This window comes from Nicotiana tabacum, chromosome 4 (genome assembly GCF_000715075.1).
Source record: "Nicotiana tabacum cultivar K326 chromosome 4, ASM71507v2, whole genome shotgun sequence".
Lineage (NCBI taxonomy): Eukaryota > Viridiplantae > Streptophyta > Magnoliopsida > Solanales > Solanaceae > Nicotiana > Nicotiana tabacum.
The window spans coordinates 17,900,503-17,914,123 of NC_134083.1; the positions used below are offsets into that span (position 1 = coordinate 17,900,503).

Below are 13,621 nucleotides of genomic sequence, written 5' to 3' on the forward strand. Positions count from 1 at the left end.
TTGGGCTTTAGTAGGTAACCGAGACGAAAATAGCCCATATCTCTTAGCAAAAACGGCGAAGTACATAAATAGCCGTTTTTAGGACCCTTGTTTAAGGAATAGCTAAATTTACGAATTCCTTTTTTTTTTGAACTTATAATTAACTTCAACATGTGGGTCTAAAGTAGGGCTATCTAAGGTGAGGGAAGTATCCAAAGCGGTACTGGTACCGTTCCGTATTGGGGGTAGGGATAGGGAATTTGGGTAAAGGGAACGGGGACCGGGAGGGTACCGCAAAAAAATACAAGTAGAACTGACGAGTAATTGATGGGATGACTAACGGGTTGGGGTTATTAGTTTCATTGTAGGAGAAGGTATCAAATATATAGGGGGCGAATGCATCTCTTCTTATCTTTTCTTGTATTTAGCTTTCTTCTAGAAAAATTCATAGAATTAGAGGAACTCCTCTTCTTAGATGAAATGATCAAGGAATACTCGGAAACACATCTCGAAGAGTTTGGGATAGGAATCCATAAAGAAACGATCCAATTAATCAAGATACAAAATGAGAAACGTATGGGTCCGTACCTTTAAGGTACCCAACGCGGTACCCTTAATTTTTTTTTTAAAGGTAGCCGATTTTGTACCGTTAGCCAAGGATTATTTTTTAAAAAATAATCGTTGGCAGTGGCCAAAAACGACTATTTTTGCCTCTCTAGCCCCCTAGCATCCCACCTTCCATCCCGTAATTTATATTTTTAACCCTTAAGTTTTTTCAAATATACTTTGGACCCATCTTAAAATTATAAATATCTTATTTCATTCTTTTAGTTTTCACCAAAAAAACTGTCCTATCTCTTTAATTCTCTATCTCTAATTGCAATTAACGTTCTAGCACTATTATTAAATTTCGCATTTATTTTTGTTATACTTGTGTTGTTCTTTTAATTATTTATTATTAAAAATAGCTCCCAAACTAGTAAAAAGGTGTGTAATAAATTGATTAAGGGTATTGCTAAGGAAGGGGATCCTCGTTTTGAAACAAATTCTAACCAGTTCGGGTTTATTCGCTACATACAAAAAACGTATAATCCTACTTTTCAAAGTTTTCCTGAACAACTGTTAAAAATAATGTTCGCGATGATGAAGGAAATGAAGGCTTGATGAAATAATGGATTAAATCGGAGAGAAGAAACTCTGGCCTTCCATAAATAATACAAGAAGACGGTGATGCCTATAGTGAAATACTATCTATAGGAGACAACGGGGACACAGAAGAGCAAGTGTTATCAATTTCGAGCGAAGAATCAATAAAAGTTATTGAAAAATTACGTAAATCGTTCAAAAAAATGTAAATTTTTGTTTTTTAAGTATTGAAATAAAAGTATTAAATTATTTTCGTCCCGTAAAGTTTGTGTGTATTTATATATAGTAATTTTTTAAAATTTTAATTTAAAAATACCTCTACGTATCCTTATTTCCCCTTAAGTACCCCTCCCCCCCCCCAGAATAGGTAGTGATACTGGTATGGTACCCTTAAAAGTATCCTTACCCCGTACTCTTAAATCCCCTTAATCACAACCCCCCTAAGGAACCCCCTTTACCGGTACCGCCTTGTACCAAGTCCCCTTAAGAACTCAATACCCTCCCCTTAGACATTCCCAGTTTAAAGTAAAAAATTGTGGGTTTGAAGTTCCCAAATTTAGTCAGCTATGCCAAAGTCTAACTTTAAAAGTCAGGTCTGAAGTTTGAAGTTAGTCATATTAATATTTAAAGCATATTTTAAATCACAATTTTGTGTTTTTATTGGATGTCCAGTTAAATACTTTAATAAAATGGGATGGAGGAAGTATGTATGACGAGCGCAAAACACACACTTAAATATGCTTGCTAGTCAAATATAATATAATATAATATAATATCGTATCCACAGGGATTGGAGTTAAACAGTACTACCGTAGTTTGTAGCTAGATTGCTATCCAAGATGATCAACAATTTAGATTTATATGGTTAATACTAAAATTAATTAAGAATCTATAGCTAATTAACTAATGACAATCGAAGCAAGGATAAGCAAAGGAAGATATCAGTGGGAGAAAATGGGGGTTTTGATAGGATAGGTGCAAGATAATTGTCTGGGATTTAACTCTAGATAATTCACTTCTAATGTTCAAGTGAGTCTCTCGAATTCACTTAATTATCAGTACAATTGTTTAGTAGAAACTCCTCTCTCGATTAAGTCTCAACCTCTCAATATGGACCATTTTAAACTCTGTGAAGATATGCAAGAATGCGTAATGGATTGGTCTTTAAGAAAACCTCTCTCGATTATCCTCCTAACTAGGTTTAATCAATGATTTAACTAGCCTATTTCGATTACGTAGAAGAATCTACGAACTCAACCAACAATATAATGCAAAGATATCACACGTTATACCTCTTTCGATTACAAGAACAAGTGAATATAGATGCAACAATTAAATATTCCAAAAACTATTCAAATATATAAAAATAGAGTTATAATCCACAAACAATCATCAATACACCAAATCAATCAAAACACAAAAGGATCTACTCCATAGACATGGAGAAGTTCTTCACAAATATAACTAAAGTATAGGAAAACATAATTCAATCCAAAACCAGATCTTGAGTGAGGAAGGAATGATGAAATCCTTGTGCTTGTGTTCTTCCAACTCCTCCTTAGCCTCCTTTTGTCGAAATTATTTCAAAAGTCCCGAAAATGGTATTTTCTCGTGTATTTAAGCCATCTCCCAATAAACCCCAGATGAAATTATCCTTTCTTAGCCGAAATGGGACGTCACTATTACATTTTTGGGCTACCGAGGCGCGCATGTAGGAAATTTCAGAACGTGCCGAAAAATTGTTTTTGGCCACTTCTAGCATTGTCGCGTCGCGCGTTGCGCCGCCCCATGCGGCGCGGCTATGCAAATTTTGCAGAGTATTGATTTTTTTCTGTCAAGACCCAAAATCTCACCAGTCGTAATGACACATATTTCAATACTAAGCAAGCCGACAATCTCAATAAACCACTATATTTTTTAAATTTGAAAACATGATAATTAAATTCAGCGGAAGAATCTCACAAATACAAAGATAAACACTCCCAAAACCTGATGTCATTGAGTGCATGAGTATCTAATATGAATATAAGGTCCGCTGATAAAAATATTGTCTGAAAGTATAGAACAATACAATAACCGAAAGAAAGAGAGTCAAGATCAGCGGACTTCAGGCAGCTACCTTGATAGTCTCTAACTGATAGCACTCTGAGATCTGACGGTCGCCGTGTTCGAAAGCACCTGGATCTGCATGCGAGGTGCATAGTGTAGTATGAGTACAACTAACTCAATAAGTAACAAGACTAACTTGTGGGGTGAAAGTAGTGATGAGCTCTGCATGTACAGTCCAATACATAAATACTGGTACATAAATATAGGCATGCTTTCAAGTTCAATAGTTAAACTCAGTACAAGCAAAAAATATATCAATACTGCATGGTATAAGGAATATGACATCTTAGTGGAAAGACCTCATGTACTACTGGTCACAATTCATTCGATTACTCAGTACTGTTTATGGCCAATCCAGCGGATATTCCATCTCGTATATACATACACATCGACTGACAGTCAGTCATTCAGTACCGTATAAGGCCAATCATGCCATGGGATAATTTATCCCCAAATGTAAATGATACGAACAAGATCCATGTCCAGGGAAATTCATCACAATATAAATAAGTAAGGCAAGTCCATACCCTGGGAAATCTATCCCGAATATATAATCATCTACACTCACTGGGGGTGTGTAGACTCCGGAGGGGCTCCTTCAGCCCAAGCGTGATATAAAGTCGATATGGCCTGCTGCAGGTGGGCACCCCCGATCCATATAATGATAAAGCCTATAAGGCCTGTTGCAGGCAGGCAGTCCCGATCCATATAATAATAAAGCCTATAAGGCCTGCTGCAGGCGGGCAACCCCGTTCCATATAGTAATCATATATATAAAGTCAATATGGCATGCCGCAGCGCGCAACCCGATCCCATAAATATCTTCACAATGGACGAATATGACTGAATGTGAAAATGTATATTTTTTAAAAATAATTAATTCAACAGCAACACGACCCCATGGGTCCCAAAATATTGGCACGTAGCCTAAACATGATTTTTAATAAGAACCTCAGCTCAATTTCTCTAGCACGTGGAAAATGTTCAGATAATAACATGATTCTTTAATTTTACAACTTCACAGGATTTATTCAAGTCACAATTTTTATGGTGCATATCCACACGCTCATCGCCTATCGTGTGTGTCACCTCCAAATAATTTATATAACACCAAATTCGGGGATTCATACCCTTAGAACCAAGTTTAGAAGTGTTACTTACCTCAAACCGTGTAATTTCTTACTCCCCTATATCCTTGCCTCGCAAATTGGTCTCTGAAAGCCTCAAATCTAGTCATAAATAATTCGATTTAGTCAACACAAATTATAGGAATCAATTCCATATATCGAAATAGGGTCGGGTCAAAAATTTAAAAAATTGAAGCCCGGCGCAGATATGCGGTCGCATATGCGACCGCATAACACGTCTGCGGTCCGCAAATCGACCGTATAACTGAAGCTCCAAAAATTAGGGTTGCCTGGTTGGGTCTGCGGTGATTATGCGGCATGCAGACCTATTCTGCGGTCGCATAATGCACCGCAGAACTGGTCTGCGGTCACATAATGTACTGCAGAACTGATTTGCGGTCGCATAATGTACCGTAAACTTCCTCCTATCTTGCCCCGCCTCTGATTCACTCTACGGGCATTATGCGGTCCGCATAGTGGTTCTGCGAGCGCATAGTGGGCCGCAGAAATGTCTTCTTCTGCCGAAAACTTTCCTTTACTCCCAGTGCATTGTTCAACCCAAAAAGTCCGAGCCGCGAGTAATTTCTACAACCTTGTACTAATTGATCTGCCTCGACACTACAAAACCTTAATTTCCTTAGCAAAAATTCTCCGGGGTCGTTACATATAAGTCAACATCCGGTCAACCTTTTCAATTTAAGTTCTAAACCTTGGAACTAAGTGTTCCAAATAATTTCAAAACCTTACCGGACCCGAACTAATCACCCCGGCAAGTCACTTAACAACTGTAAAGTATAAATTGAGCAGTAAATGGGGGAACGAGGTTGTAATACTCAAAACGACCAGTCGGGTCGTTACATCTTCACTCTGCAGGAAAATTGCACTAGCTCTATGAGGCTCGTGGCGCGATAGTGCAATTTTCTCAGAGTGAATTCGTTTTCTCATTTTTTTGACATCTAGACTTGGTTTTAACCCCCGAACGTGATCCCGGTTTAATCCCTTGGGCTTTTACTCAGACTTCAAAGTTTCAACTTGTTCGATTTAGCTTCTTAATATTATTTTTACTCGAAATTAATTCCTACAAGACATAAAATACACAATAAGTACAATACACTAACATTTAAATTCAAACACAAGTAAAATACAATAATTTAAATGTAATACTACGACTAAACACGACTTTCTAGCCTACCATCAATATACCGGAGATACGTCTGCACTAAAATTAGTTCCCAAAACCAGAATTTTCCAGCGTAGAACAGATATTTCTATCATATTTGAGCACGTGCGGTGTCAACATCCAATTACAGGTGAGAGAAAAAAATCCCAAAGAAATAAATAAAAGAGAGAGATCAAAATTTTACACGTCATAGGAGAAGATAATGAAGGTCCCATTGTTGGTAGCCAATAGTGTCACTATTATTAGACTCTTTTAGTGGGAAGGTAAAAGATGAGAAGGTAATTTAATAAAAAAAGGATGAGGAGGTAGCTTTGAGGATCATTGATATCTTGCTCATTCTCTGTTGCCTTGTCTCTCTCACACACAATCAATCACAGCTTCACACTACAAAAAGGTGAGATAAAATTGAAGTAATTTTCTAAGGCTCAGCTTTCATCAAGAAAGACAAACAAGGCCCATAATTTTGTGCCTTTCACGTTACATAAAAAAATATTACTACTACTATAAAGACAGCTCCATTAGAATGGCGGATATTACTAGAACAAGCAAGATTATTGCTTCTACACTTAAAACCACCTTGTTTTCTTCTATTTCCATTTCCGTGATTCTTTTTGGTTCCTTCCTTTAGTAGTAGTATATTATTTCAAGAAGCAACCCAGACTATAAAAAAAACAACTTTTTACTGTTCCTAGTATTTATTTAGTATTTCAAAGCTTCTATTTTTTGGCTATGGCTTCTTGTGGGATAATTTCTGGGATTCACACTAATTTAAAAGCAATTGAGAAACTGCCGATTTCTAGTCCATGCTTCTTCAGGAGTTCTTTTGGTTTGGAACCTATACAGAGAATATGCATTGCTCCTAAGAGGTAATTACTTGCTTCCTCAGCCTCACTACTTGATATCTGTTTCTATCTAAATTTGGTTAATTAGTTGGCATACCAAACATTTGAAATTATCCATTTAATTGGAGTTTTTGGGTGCATTCATCATCTTAGCTGATTGGTTTAGTTATTTTTCATGTTCTGTTTGCAATTTGATGCTTATCTGTTTTCAGTTGTAGTTTCAGAATCTTGTTTTCTCTTGCAAGTAGTATTGAAGTTTTTGTCCCGGTTCTTGTCACGGATCTTGAAACAGGTAGTGAAGTAAAATCCCAAATTATATTAAAGGACTGTTTGATTAAAATGGAGATGCAACGGGACTAATCATGAATCCGTCGTTAATCATAATGAAGTTTCTGTGATGTGTTTTTACTCATGGACTTGCTGATATTTAGCAGTGGAAAAAGTTCATAAATTACCTTATACTGGAATCTATGTACTTTTGGGTGCCCTGACTCAGAATATAATCAACATGTTCTGCTATGTCAGATTAGCTTTTCCCGAGAGTACAATTATTCCAAAAGCATCCTCAGCTGCAGCTGTTGAGGTATCTAACTATATACTAATAACTCATTGAAATAACTTTTGCCCTTGTTTTTTGTTTTCCAAAAATTGAGACATTTGTTTTTGATTCATGGGACTGGGGAATCAGGACGGAAGTTCCCAAGAGACTGCTGTCCCGACGCCAAAAGTCATAATAGATCTGGATTCGAACCCTGATGCAACTGTAGTTGAGGTCACCTTTGGTGATCGCCTTGGAGCTCTTGTTGACACGGTAGGATTCATTATCTTCTTGATTCAAATACTTAATATTATTGCTGATAAATATTTGGAGTCATTTGGCAGCATATCTTTCTCGCGTATAGGCCTAACTTTTACTGAATGTGTTTACAGATGAGTGCACTAAAAAATCTTGGACTAAATGTTGTCAAAGCTAATGTCTGTCTAGATTCATCAGGGAAACATACTACATTATGCATAACAAATGCGTAAGTCATGTTGGATTACTTTATGTTTGTACGCTTTTATGGAAATTCTGATTGTTCTATTTTTGGGGATTTTTCCAGTTCTACTGGTAGGAAGGTCGACGATCCAGAGCAACTAGAAGCAATTCGTTTGACAATTATCAACAATATGATTGAGTTCCATCCGGTAGCGCTGCAATTTCAGCCGTCGTACATTGGATGCTTGTTAAGAGTACCTCTGTGGTATCTTTTATTTGCTGCTTCTTCTTACTGCATAATTTCTGCTGCAGGAATCTAGCGCCCTGTTAGCTATGGGTGAAGTCTTTGGTGCTTATCAACCAAATCAAAAGGTTGTAAATACTTTGTTATTGCATTCCATAATTTTGCATGTGCGAACGCACTAAAGAGTCTGCCTGCAGTAATTTCTTGAACTACTTGCATGTATGTCTCCAGCCAACTCTAGTCAGGATTGCCTAATGCTCGTTGAATAATTGACAGCAAAAACATCTCCCTAATAATTTACAAGATAGATGCAGAAACAGCAGTTTAACTTTTATAATGTAATGTTAACTATTTTTGTTCTGTTGTTTATTGTGCCAATTTTCAGCTTGATGTGGACATAGCAACTCATATCCATGTCTATGACGATAGTCCTGAACGGAGGTCAGCTTATATATACATATAGTTTATCGTGATTCGCTTTCAGACTAATGTTGATAATCAAGTATCATGGTCATAAGATGCCGTTACGTGCATAACTTGAAAGACTGACAGTAAAAACATTGCTGTTTTGCAGCTTACTGTATGTAGAGGCAGCAGATCGACCTGGATTAATAGTTGATCTCGTCAAGATCATTACTGAAATAAACATTGATGTTGAATCAGGAGAGTTTGACACTGAGGTCAGACTTTTACAACTAGAGTTGTTTCATAATATCATTTCACTTCTTTAAATATTACAGGATAATACATCGATTTTGTTACAGGGATTGCTAGCTAAGGCAAAGTTTCACGTAAGCTACAAGAACAAAGCTCTCATCAAGCCCCTTCAACAGGTAAGCAACCTGTTGTGAAAGCAATTTAATTTCGACGTCATATTTAGCTAGCTATTTGTCTACAATTATATTTAGCTTGATATAAATCATTGTCAAACAACAATCTGTAACATTTCAGGTTCTGGAAAACAGTCTACGCTATTACTTAAGGAGACCAACAACAGAAGAGTCGAGTTTTTAATACAGTGCGGAGAAGATCACCAGTTTGGTAATTTAACCATGCACTTTTAACTGTCGCAGCAAAAAGCGTGCTGAAACATGCATGAAATCTGGAAATACTGTTTCATTACTGCGCTAACATTGTAAAATGCTACCATTCTATACCTCAACTTAATTTGAATATACCTTTCGACAAGTGGAAAGAGCCATTTTCCTCCCATTATTAGTTAATGCTTATCACTGCCCAAATTTGAGGTTTCAACTTTATTTGATATCAATAAAATAAACCTAGTGTAATCCCACCTTGTGGGGGTCTAAGGAGTATAATGTATACGCAGAACTTACCCCTATCTTGTGCAAGTAGATAGATTATTTCCGATATATATACACCCTCGACTCAGGCAAGCAAAGTATTGAAAATTCAGTGGTCCAATTAATTATCGTGTTACGTTGAAAATTCGTGTTTCTATTTTCCGGACATATTTATTAGTAGTATTGTTAAATTATGAAAATGGAAAGGGGGATGATGAATTTTGAGGAGTTTGAGAGGATAAGGAGGACAGAGTAAGCACAGAAAAATGGACCACATACTATCTATGGAAAAGAGATAAGTGGATCAGTGCAAATTGCACAGACAACAGCCTTCATAATTTAAGAAGAATGGATATTCTGCTTCTCTTACTATATCCCAAAACTCTTTTATCTATTTTTTATTTTTTATTTTTGTTGACGATGTCAACTGGTCGTTGGAGGAACTAATTGATAATGTAAGCCAAGGCACCAATGTTTCAATTATTGTCTTGTTTATAATTGAAAGACTATAGCGGTTTTATTTATTTTCTTCCACATACCGATGTCTGAAACTTTAAATTGCTGGAACTTTAGATCAGCTTACTAGTTTCAAGATTGTTAAGACTAGGTCTGCATGCATTATTAGACTTAGAAATTGAACTTTCACAACAACTGAGATTAATTAAATAGGATTTAAATGGTATGATCAACACACAGAAAATATTAGAGTATGTAATATGACCATTATTTTGTTAAATGGAGTCCATCTCACATAAGCATAAGCATCTTTGCAAAGTGTAGACTTTGTTGGTAATATTCTTTGGACCCAAAAATATTGCATTGTGTGTTAGACATTATTTGCACAAGTTGTATCTCTTCTTTTACACCTAAGAGGTCAAGACTTTTTTGCCTATAAAAGGGAAGACCATTAGTTCATTTTAGACACACCAACAAGACTTGTCTTCAATTCTTGTTTCTTCCTTTCTTCCTTTATTAAGAGTATTTTGTATGAGAGTTAGTGTTGGGAAGCACTTGTGTGAACCCTTTCTTTGGAGTGATCTTGTGAGGTTATTCTCTTAGGGTATTTGGGATTAATTAGAGTGTTTACTCTAATTTTGTATTCTTTTTTGCACTCTTATTATTATAGTAAATTGCTCCTCTCCACTTGTGGACGCAGGTCACCTCGACCGAACCACGTTAAATTTGTGTCTTCTTTAAATTCTTTAATTGCCGTTATTATCAACTTACATTGTCTTTGTTATTGTCATTATACCATTGTTTGGCTATATTCCGCACTACCCGGATTTCCAATCTTAGCAGAGTAATAATAATAATAGTAACAATAACAAAAATAATGATGATGGTTGTAATAATAATAAGTGCGACATGAACACAAGCACGACATCAAGTACTATTTTCAGTAAATCTTTTGTATTTATTTATTTTGATTTTACGTTACAAAAAGCTTACCACAGAAAAAGTACGACCTATATATGATAAATAATAGTATCAAATTGAATGCAGAGAAAGTGAAGATCAAGAGCGTAACAAAAAATCATGATGACAACTGGAGCTTCCAAATGATCGTATCGAAATATTTTACCCTAAGGATCAAGAGAAAGTCATTAAAGTTGTTGCTCATTATGTATCGGATAAAGGAGGAGGTTTGTGATCGGTTGAAGCAAGCATACAATTGTCATATGATGAATTCTCGATATTACCGTTATCAAAAATGTTAAAGAATTGTTACGAATAGAATTGTACTTAGAGTAAATGTCTGTCTTTTAATTAAAGAGTTTATTACTTTGTGGCTAAGTTATTTTTCCTCTATAAATAGAGAGATTTTACCCCACTATAAATTATCTGATATTCAATAAGAATTACCTCTCTTTTCCTTGCAATATTATTCTTTTCCTTATTGTTTTATTTCAAGAATAATGTTATAAAAATAACTTTTTTATTAGAAATGTACTAAAAAAAATTATACGTTACATACAACTTAAAGTTTAAAAATGACAAGTGAGACTTGCTCAGTAAAAGCACCTCCACCTACGACCGTTAGGTCCTGGGTTCGAGTCACGCTGGAGGGAAGTGTGGAAACACTATAGATCCTCCTAATTTGGGAGGGATTTTAAAAAAAAAAGTTTAAAACTTAAAGTTTAAATTGGTACAGCTGCCAAAGGGCCAATTCAGGTAAAAATAGCGCGGGTTAGCCAGTTTTCGGACTGGTAATTGAAAAATAACTAGCGTTTGTAAAGTCATTGAAAAATAGCCATTATTTTGCTGCAACACGGACCGGTCCAGCATAATATACTGGAGATTGGTGCACCTGTGTATGAACTTCCAGCATATTATGCTGGAACTCCAACACGCGGAAAGTTCCAGCATAATATACTAGAGATTGGAGCACCTGTGTATGAACTTCCAGCATATTATGCTGGACCGGTATATTATACTGGAACTCCCGTATATTATGCTTGAATATTTTTCGGATTTTGAACAGTATTTTCGTTCAGATGTATCTTTACATAAAAAGTGACTAAATTTCGATTACTTTTAAAACTGTAGCTATTTTTTAATTATCAATCGTAAATCTTGCTATTTTTTAATTTCTCCCCCAGGTGATAGATTTGGTCTAACGATTGGGCTCATTTTGGTTCGTCAAGGTACACTATTTCGGCTTTAACGTTCAGGCTAGTAAATATTGACGAGCTAGCCACCTTTTGGACAGCTTTTTCAAAAATAATCAATATTTGAAAATTTCGTTGAAACGTAGCCACTTTTAAGCAAAAACACCATGACAGAATTATGTATTTCGAACTTAAACAAGTGAAAAATCCAGGATATTATTTTAATTTTTGTAAACATGATATTGTCATGGATTTCGAATTTTAAAAAAGTGATACTTCATGTTAGCATCTTGGATTTTTATTCCAAAAATTGGCTATTTTAATGATTTTTTAATATGTGATTATTTTTTAATCACAAGTATGAAAAATGACTTTTTTTTTAACTTTACACCTGATATTACGTACCCCATAACGAAATTTTCCAAATATCCTTCTCTCTGGTTTCTCGAAGTATGGCAACTTGCAACCTATCATCGATTCGTAGTATCAAATTAATTATCAGTGTATGTATTGTCTTGAATTCTACCAATTTTTATGAAAGAAAGGATAATCTACAAATATGGAGACATTCTATGAAACAAAAGCGGAAGATAGGCCATTGAAGGAATTTGAGAGAGAAATTCTCATATCGTAGCCTGCACAAGACTTTAGTACTAAACGCCATTTCTTCGGGCATTAATTGAAGTTTGAAGATCGAGATAACTAATTCCTCTCCCGGTCTATTTTAATTGATTTTTGTAATTATTTTCATTCATATTAAGAAATCCACCTTTTAGTATTAGTTAACAATAAAATTATCATATTAGCCTTACTTTTTGCAATTACTTTTTGCAATGGAAATATAACAAATACCTTGGAGCAAAAAAGTTAATTCTTTCCTGATATCTGAAAAAATTAAATATTGTGGACTACCATAAAAATATTAAAAAATCAATTAAATTTCCTAGGGTGTAGTGATTATCCCTCGTGGACCATGAGCCTAAATGATTAACGCACCTTCTGTCTAACGTTGCACATGTAAATTTTATTTTTATAATTACTTCCTTGTCTCAATAAAGTTGACTTGCTTTACCTTTTACATAGTACAGTAAAAGAGAATTAACTCTACCCGATTAGTACATATTTTAATCCACTACTTTAACCATCTCTCAAAAAATTCAATAAAATCATTCATTTAAAAGCCACATGACTGTTATAAGAAAATTAAATATGGTGGATGTCTATTCTTCCTCCATTATCTTCTTCCATGATTTTCATCTCAAATGCTTAATGACATATTCAATGACATATTTTTCTTCACTTTTCATGTCCATATAAAGGTTTTGTAATAGATAGAAAAATACACACAATTGAAGAAGAAAATCTCTCCCTTCTCTCTATCTCTATTTCTTGTTCATGTTTTACTAAATTGCTTTTATTTCATAACACGTTATCAGCACGAGTTTCTAACCAATTGAGTTTGATCTCTTTCTTCTTCAAGAATTTTCGTATAGAAAATAGAAGAGACGGTATCATCATAAATTAAAGATGTGATGGGATGGAAACTCAACCAGTATATTTGATATTACAATATTTGTTGGTATAGCTTAAAGGTAATATTGGCATAGCTTACGGCTTCTGGTAACTTCCCTTGAAAATTAGTATTGCTTCGAAATTTTTAGTTAAGGAACAAATATTTTATTATCTTCGGTTAAAATATAATCGCTACTGATCTTAACTCAAAGTTTACCAAAGTTTGGCTACACCTGCACTTTAAGTTTTTGCTGAAGTTCAAGTAATTATGTTTTATATATATATTCTCGGGCTAGCTTTCTATTTAGTTACTGTCGCCATTCTTTTTTCAATTAATTAGATAAATGAAAAAGACATTCCCTTGTCTTTTAGTTTCTATAATTTTGTCAATGAATTGGCTTTTATTGAGGCAGCCTGTAGATTGATATAAGAAGTGGAATAAGAAGATAATTAGGTGATGTAATAAAAGAGCCCCTAATAGTTACTAGTAAGTAGCCTGCTATTACTGAAGTTGACGTCAAATTACACCTTACAATCTAATGTTCAAATTTAATCTTATTGATGGTTCTCTGTTATTGTTTGCTTATAAG

The 13,621-nt window shown here is 34.9% G+C and overlaps 1 protein-coding gene across 2 annotated transcripts; it reads left to right on the plus strand.

The window, feature by feature from the left end:
* The first annotated feature begins 5,745 nt into the window (after positions 1-5,745).
* LOC107774407 (ACT domain-containing protein DS12, chloroplastic) lies at positions 5,746-10,790 on the plus strand. 2 transcript variants are annotated; one of them, XM_016593927.2, is made up of 11 exons: positions 5,746-6,407; positions 6,909-6,966; positions 7,072-7,194; positions 7,314-7,408; positions 7,487-7,571; positions 7,675-7,734; positions 7,992-8,047; positions 8,181-8,286; positions 8,371-8,439; positions 8,558-8,647; positions 10,414-10,790. In XM_016593927.2, exons 1-10 carry the CDS (start codon positions 6,271-6,273, stop codon positions 8,618-8,620), a joined length of 852 nt encoding a protein of 283 aa, XP_016449413.1. In that variant the 5' UTR covers positions 5,746-6,270; the 3' UTR covers positions 8,621-8,647; positions 10,414-10,790. The 2 variants fall into 2 exon arrangements, with proteins under 2 accessions (XP_016449413.1, XP_016449412.1); XM_016593926.2 differs by lacking the exon at positions 10,414-10,790 and having other exon boundaries at positions 8,558-8,801.
* The last annotated feature ends 2,831 nt before the right edge of the window (positions 10,791-13,621 follow it).

Excerpts from the sequence above, each read along its gene's own strand:
- LOC107774407 (XM_016593927.2), top strand. The coding sequence starts at position 6,271 with ATGGCTTCTTGTGGGATAATTTCTGGGATTCACACTAATTTAAAAGCA. Across the intron at positions 7,572-7,674 it reads ATATGATTGAGTTCCATCCG|GAATCTAGCGCCCTGTTAGC; the intron begins GTAGCGCTGCAA and ends TTTCTGCTGCAG. Across the intron at positions 7,735-7,991 it reads CTTATCAACCAAATCAAAAG|CTTGATGTGGACATAGCAAC; the intron begins GTTGTAAATACT and ends GCCAATTTTCAG.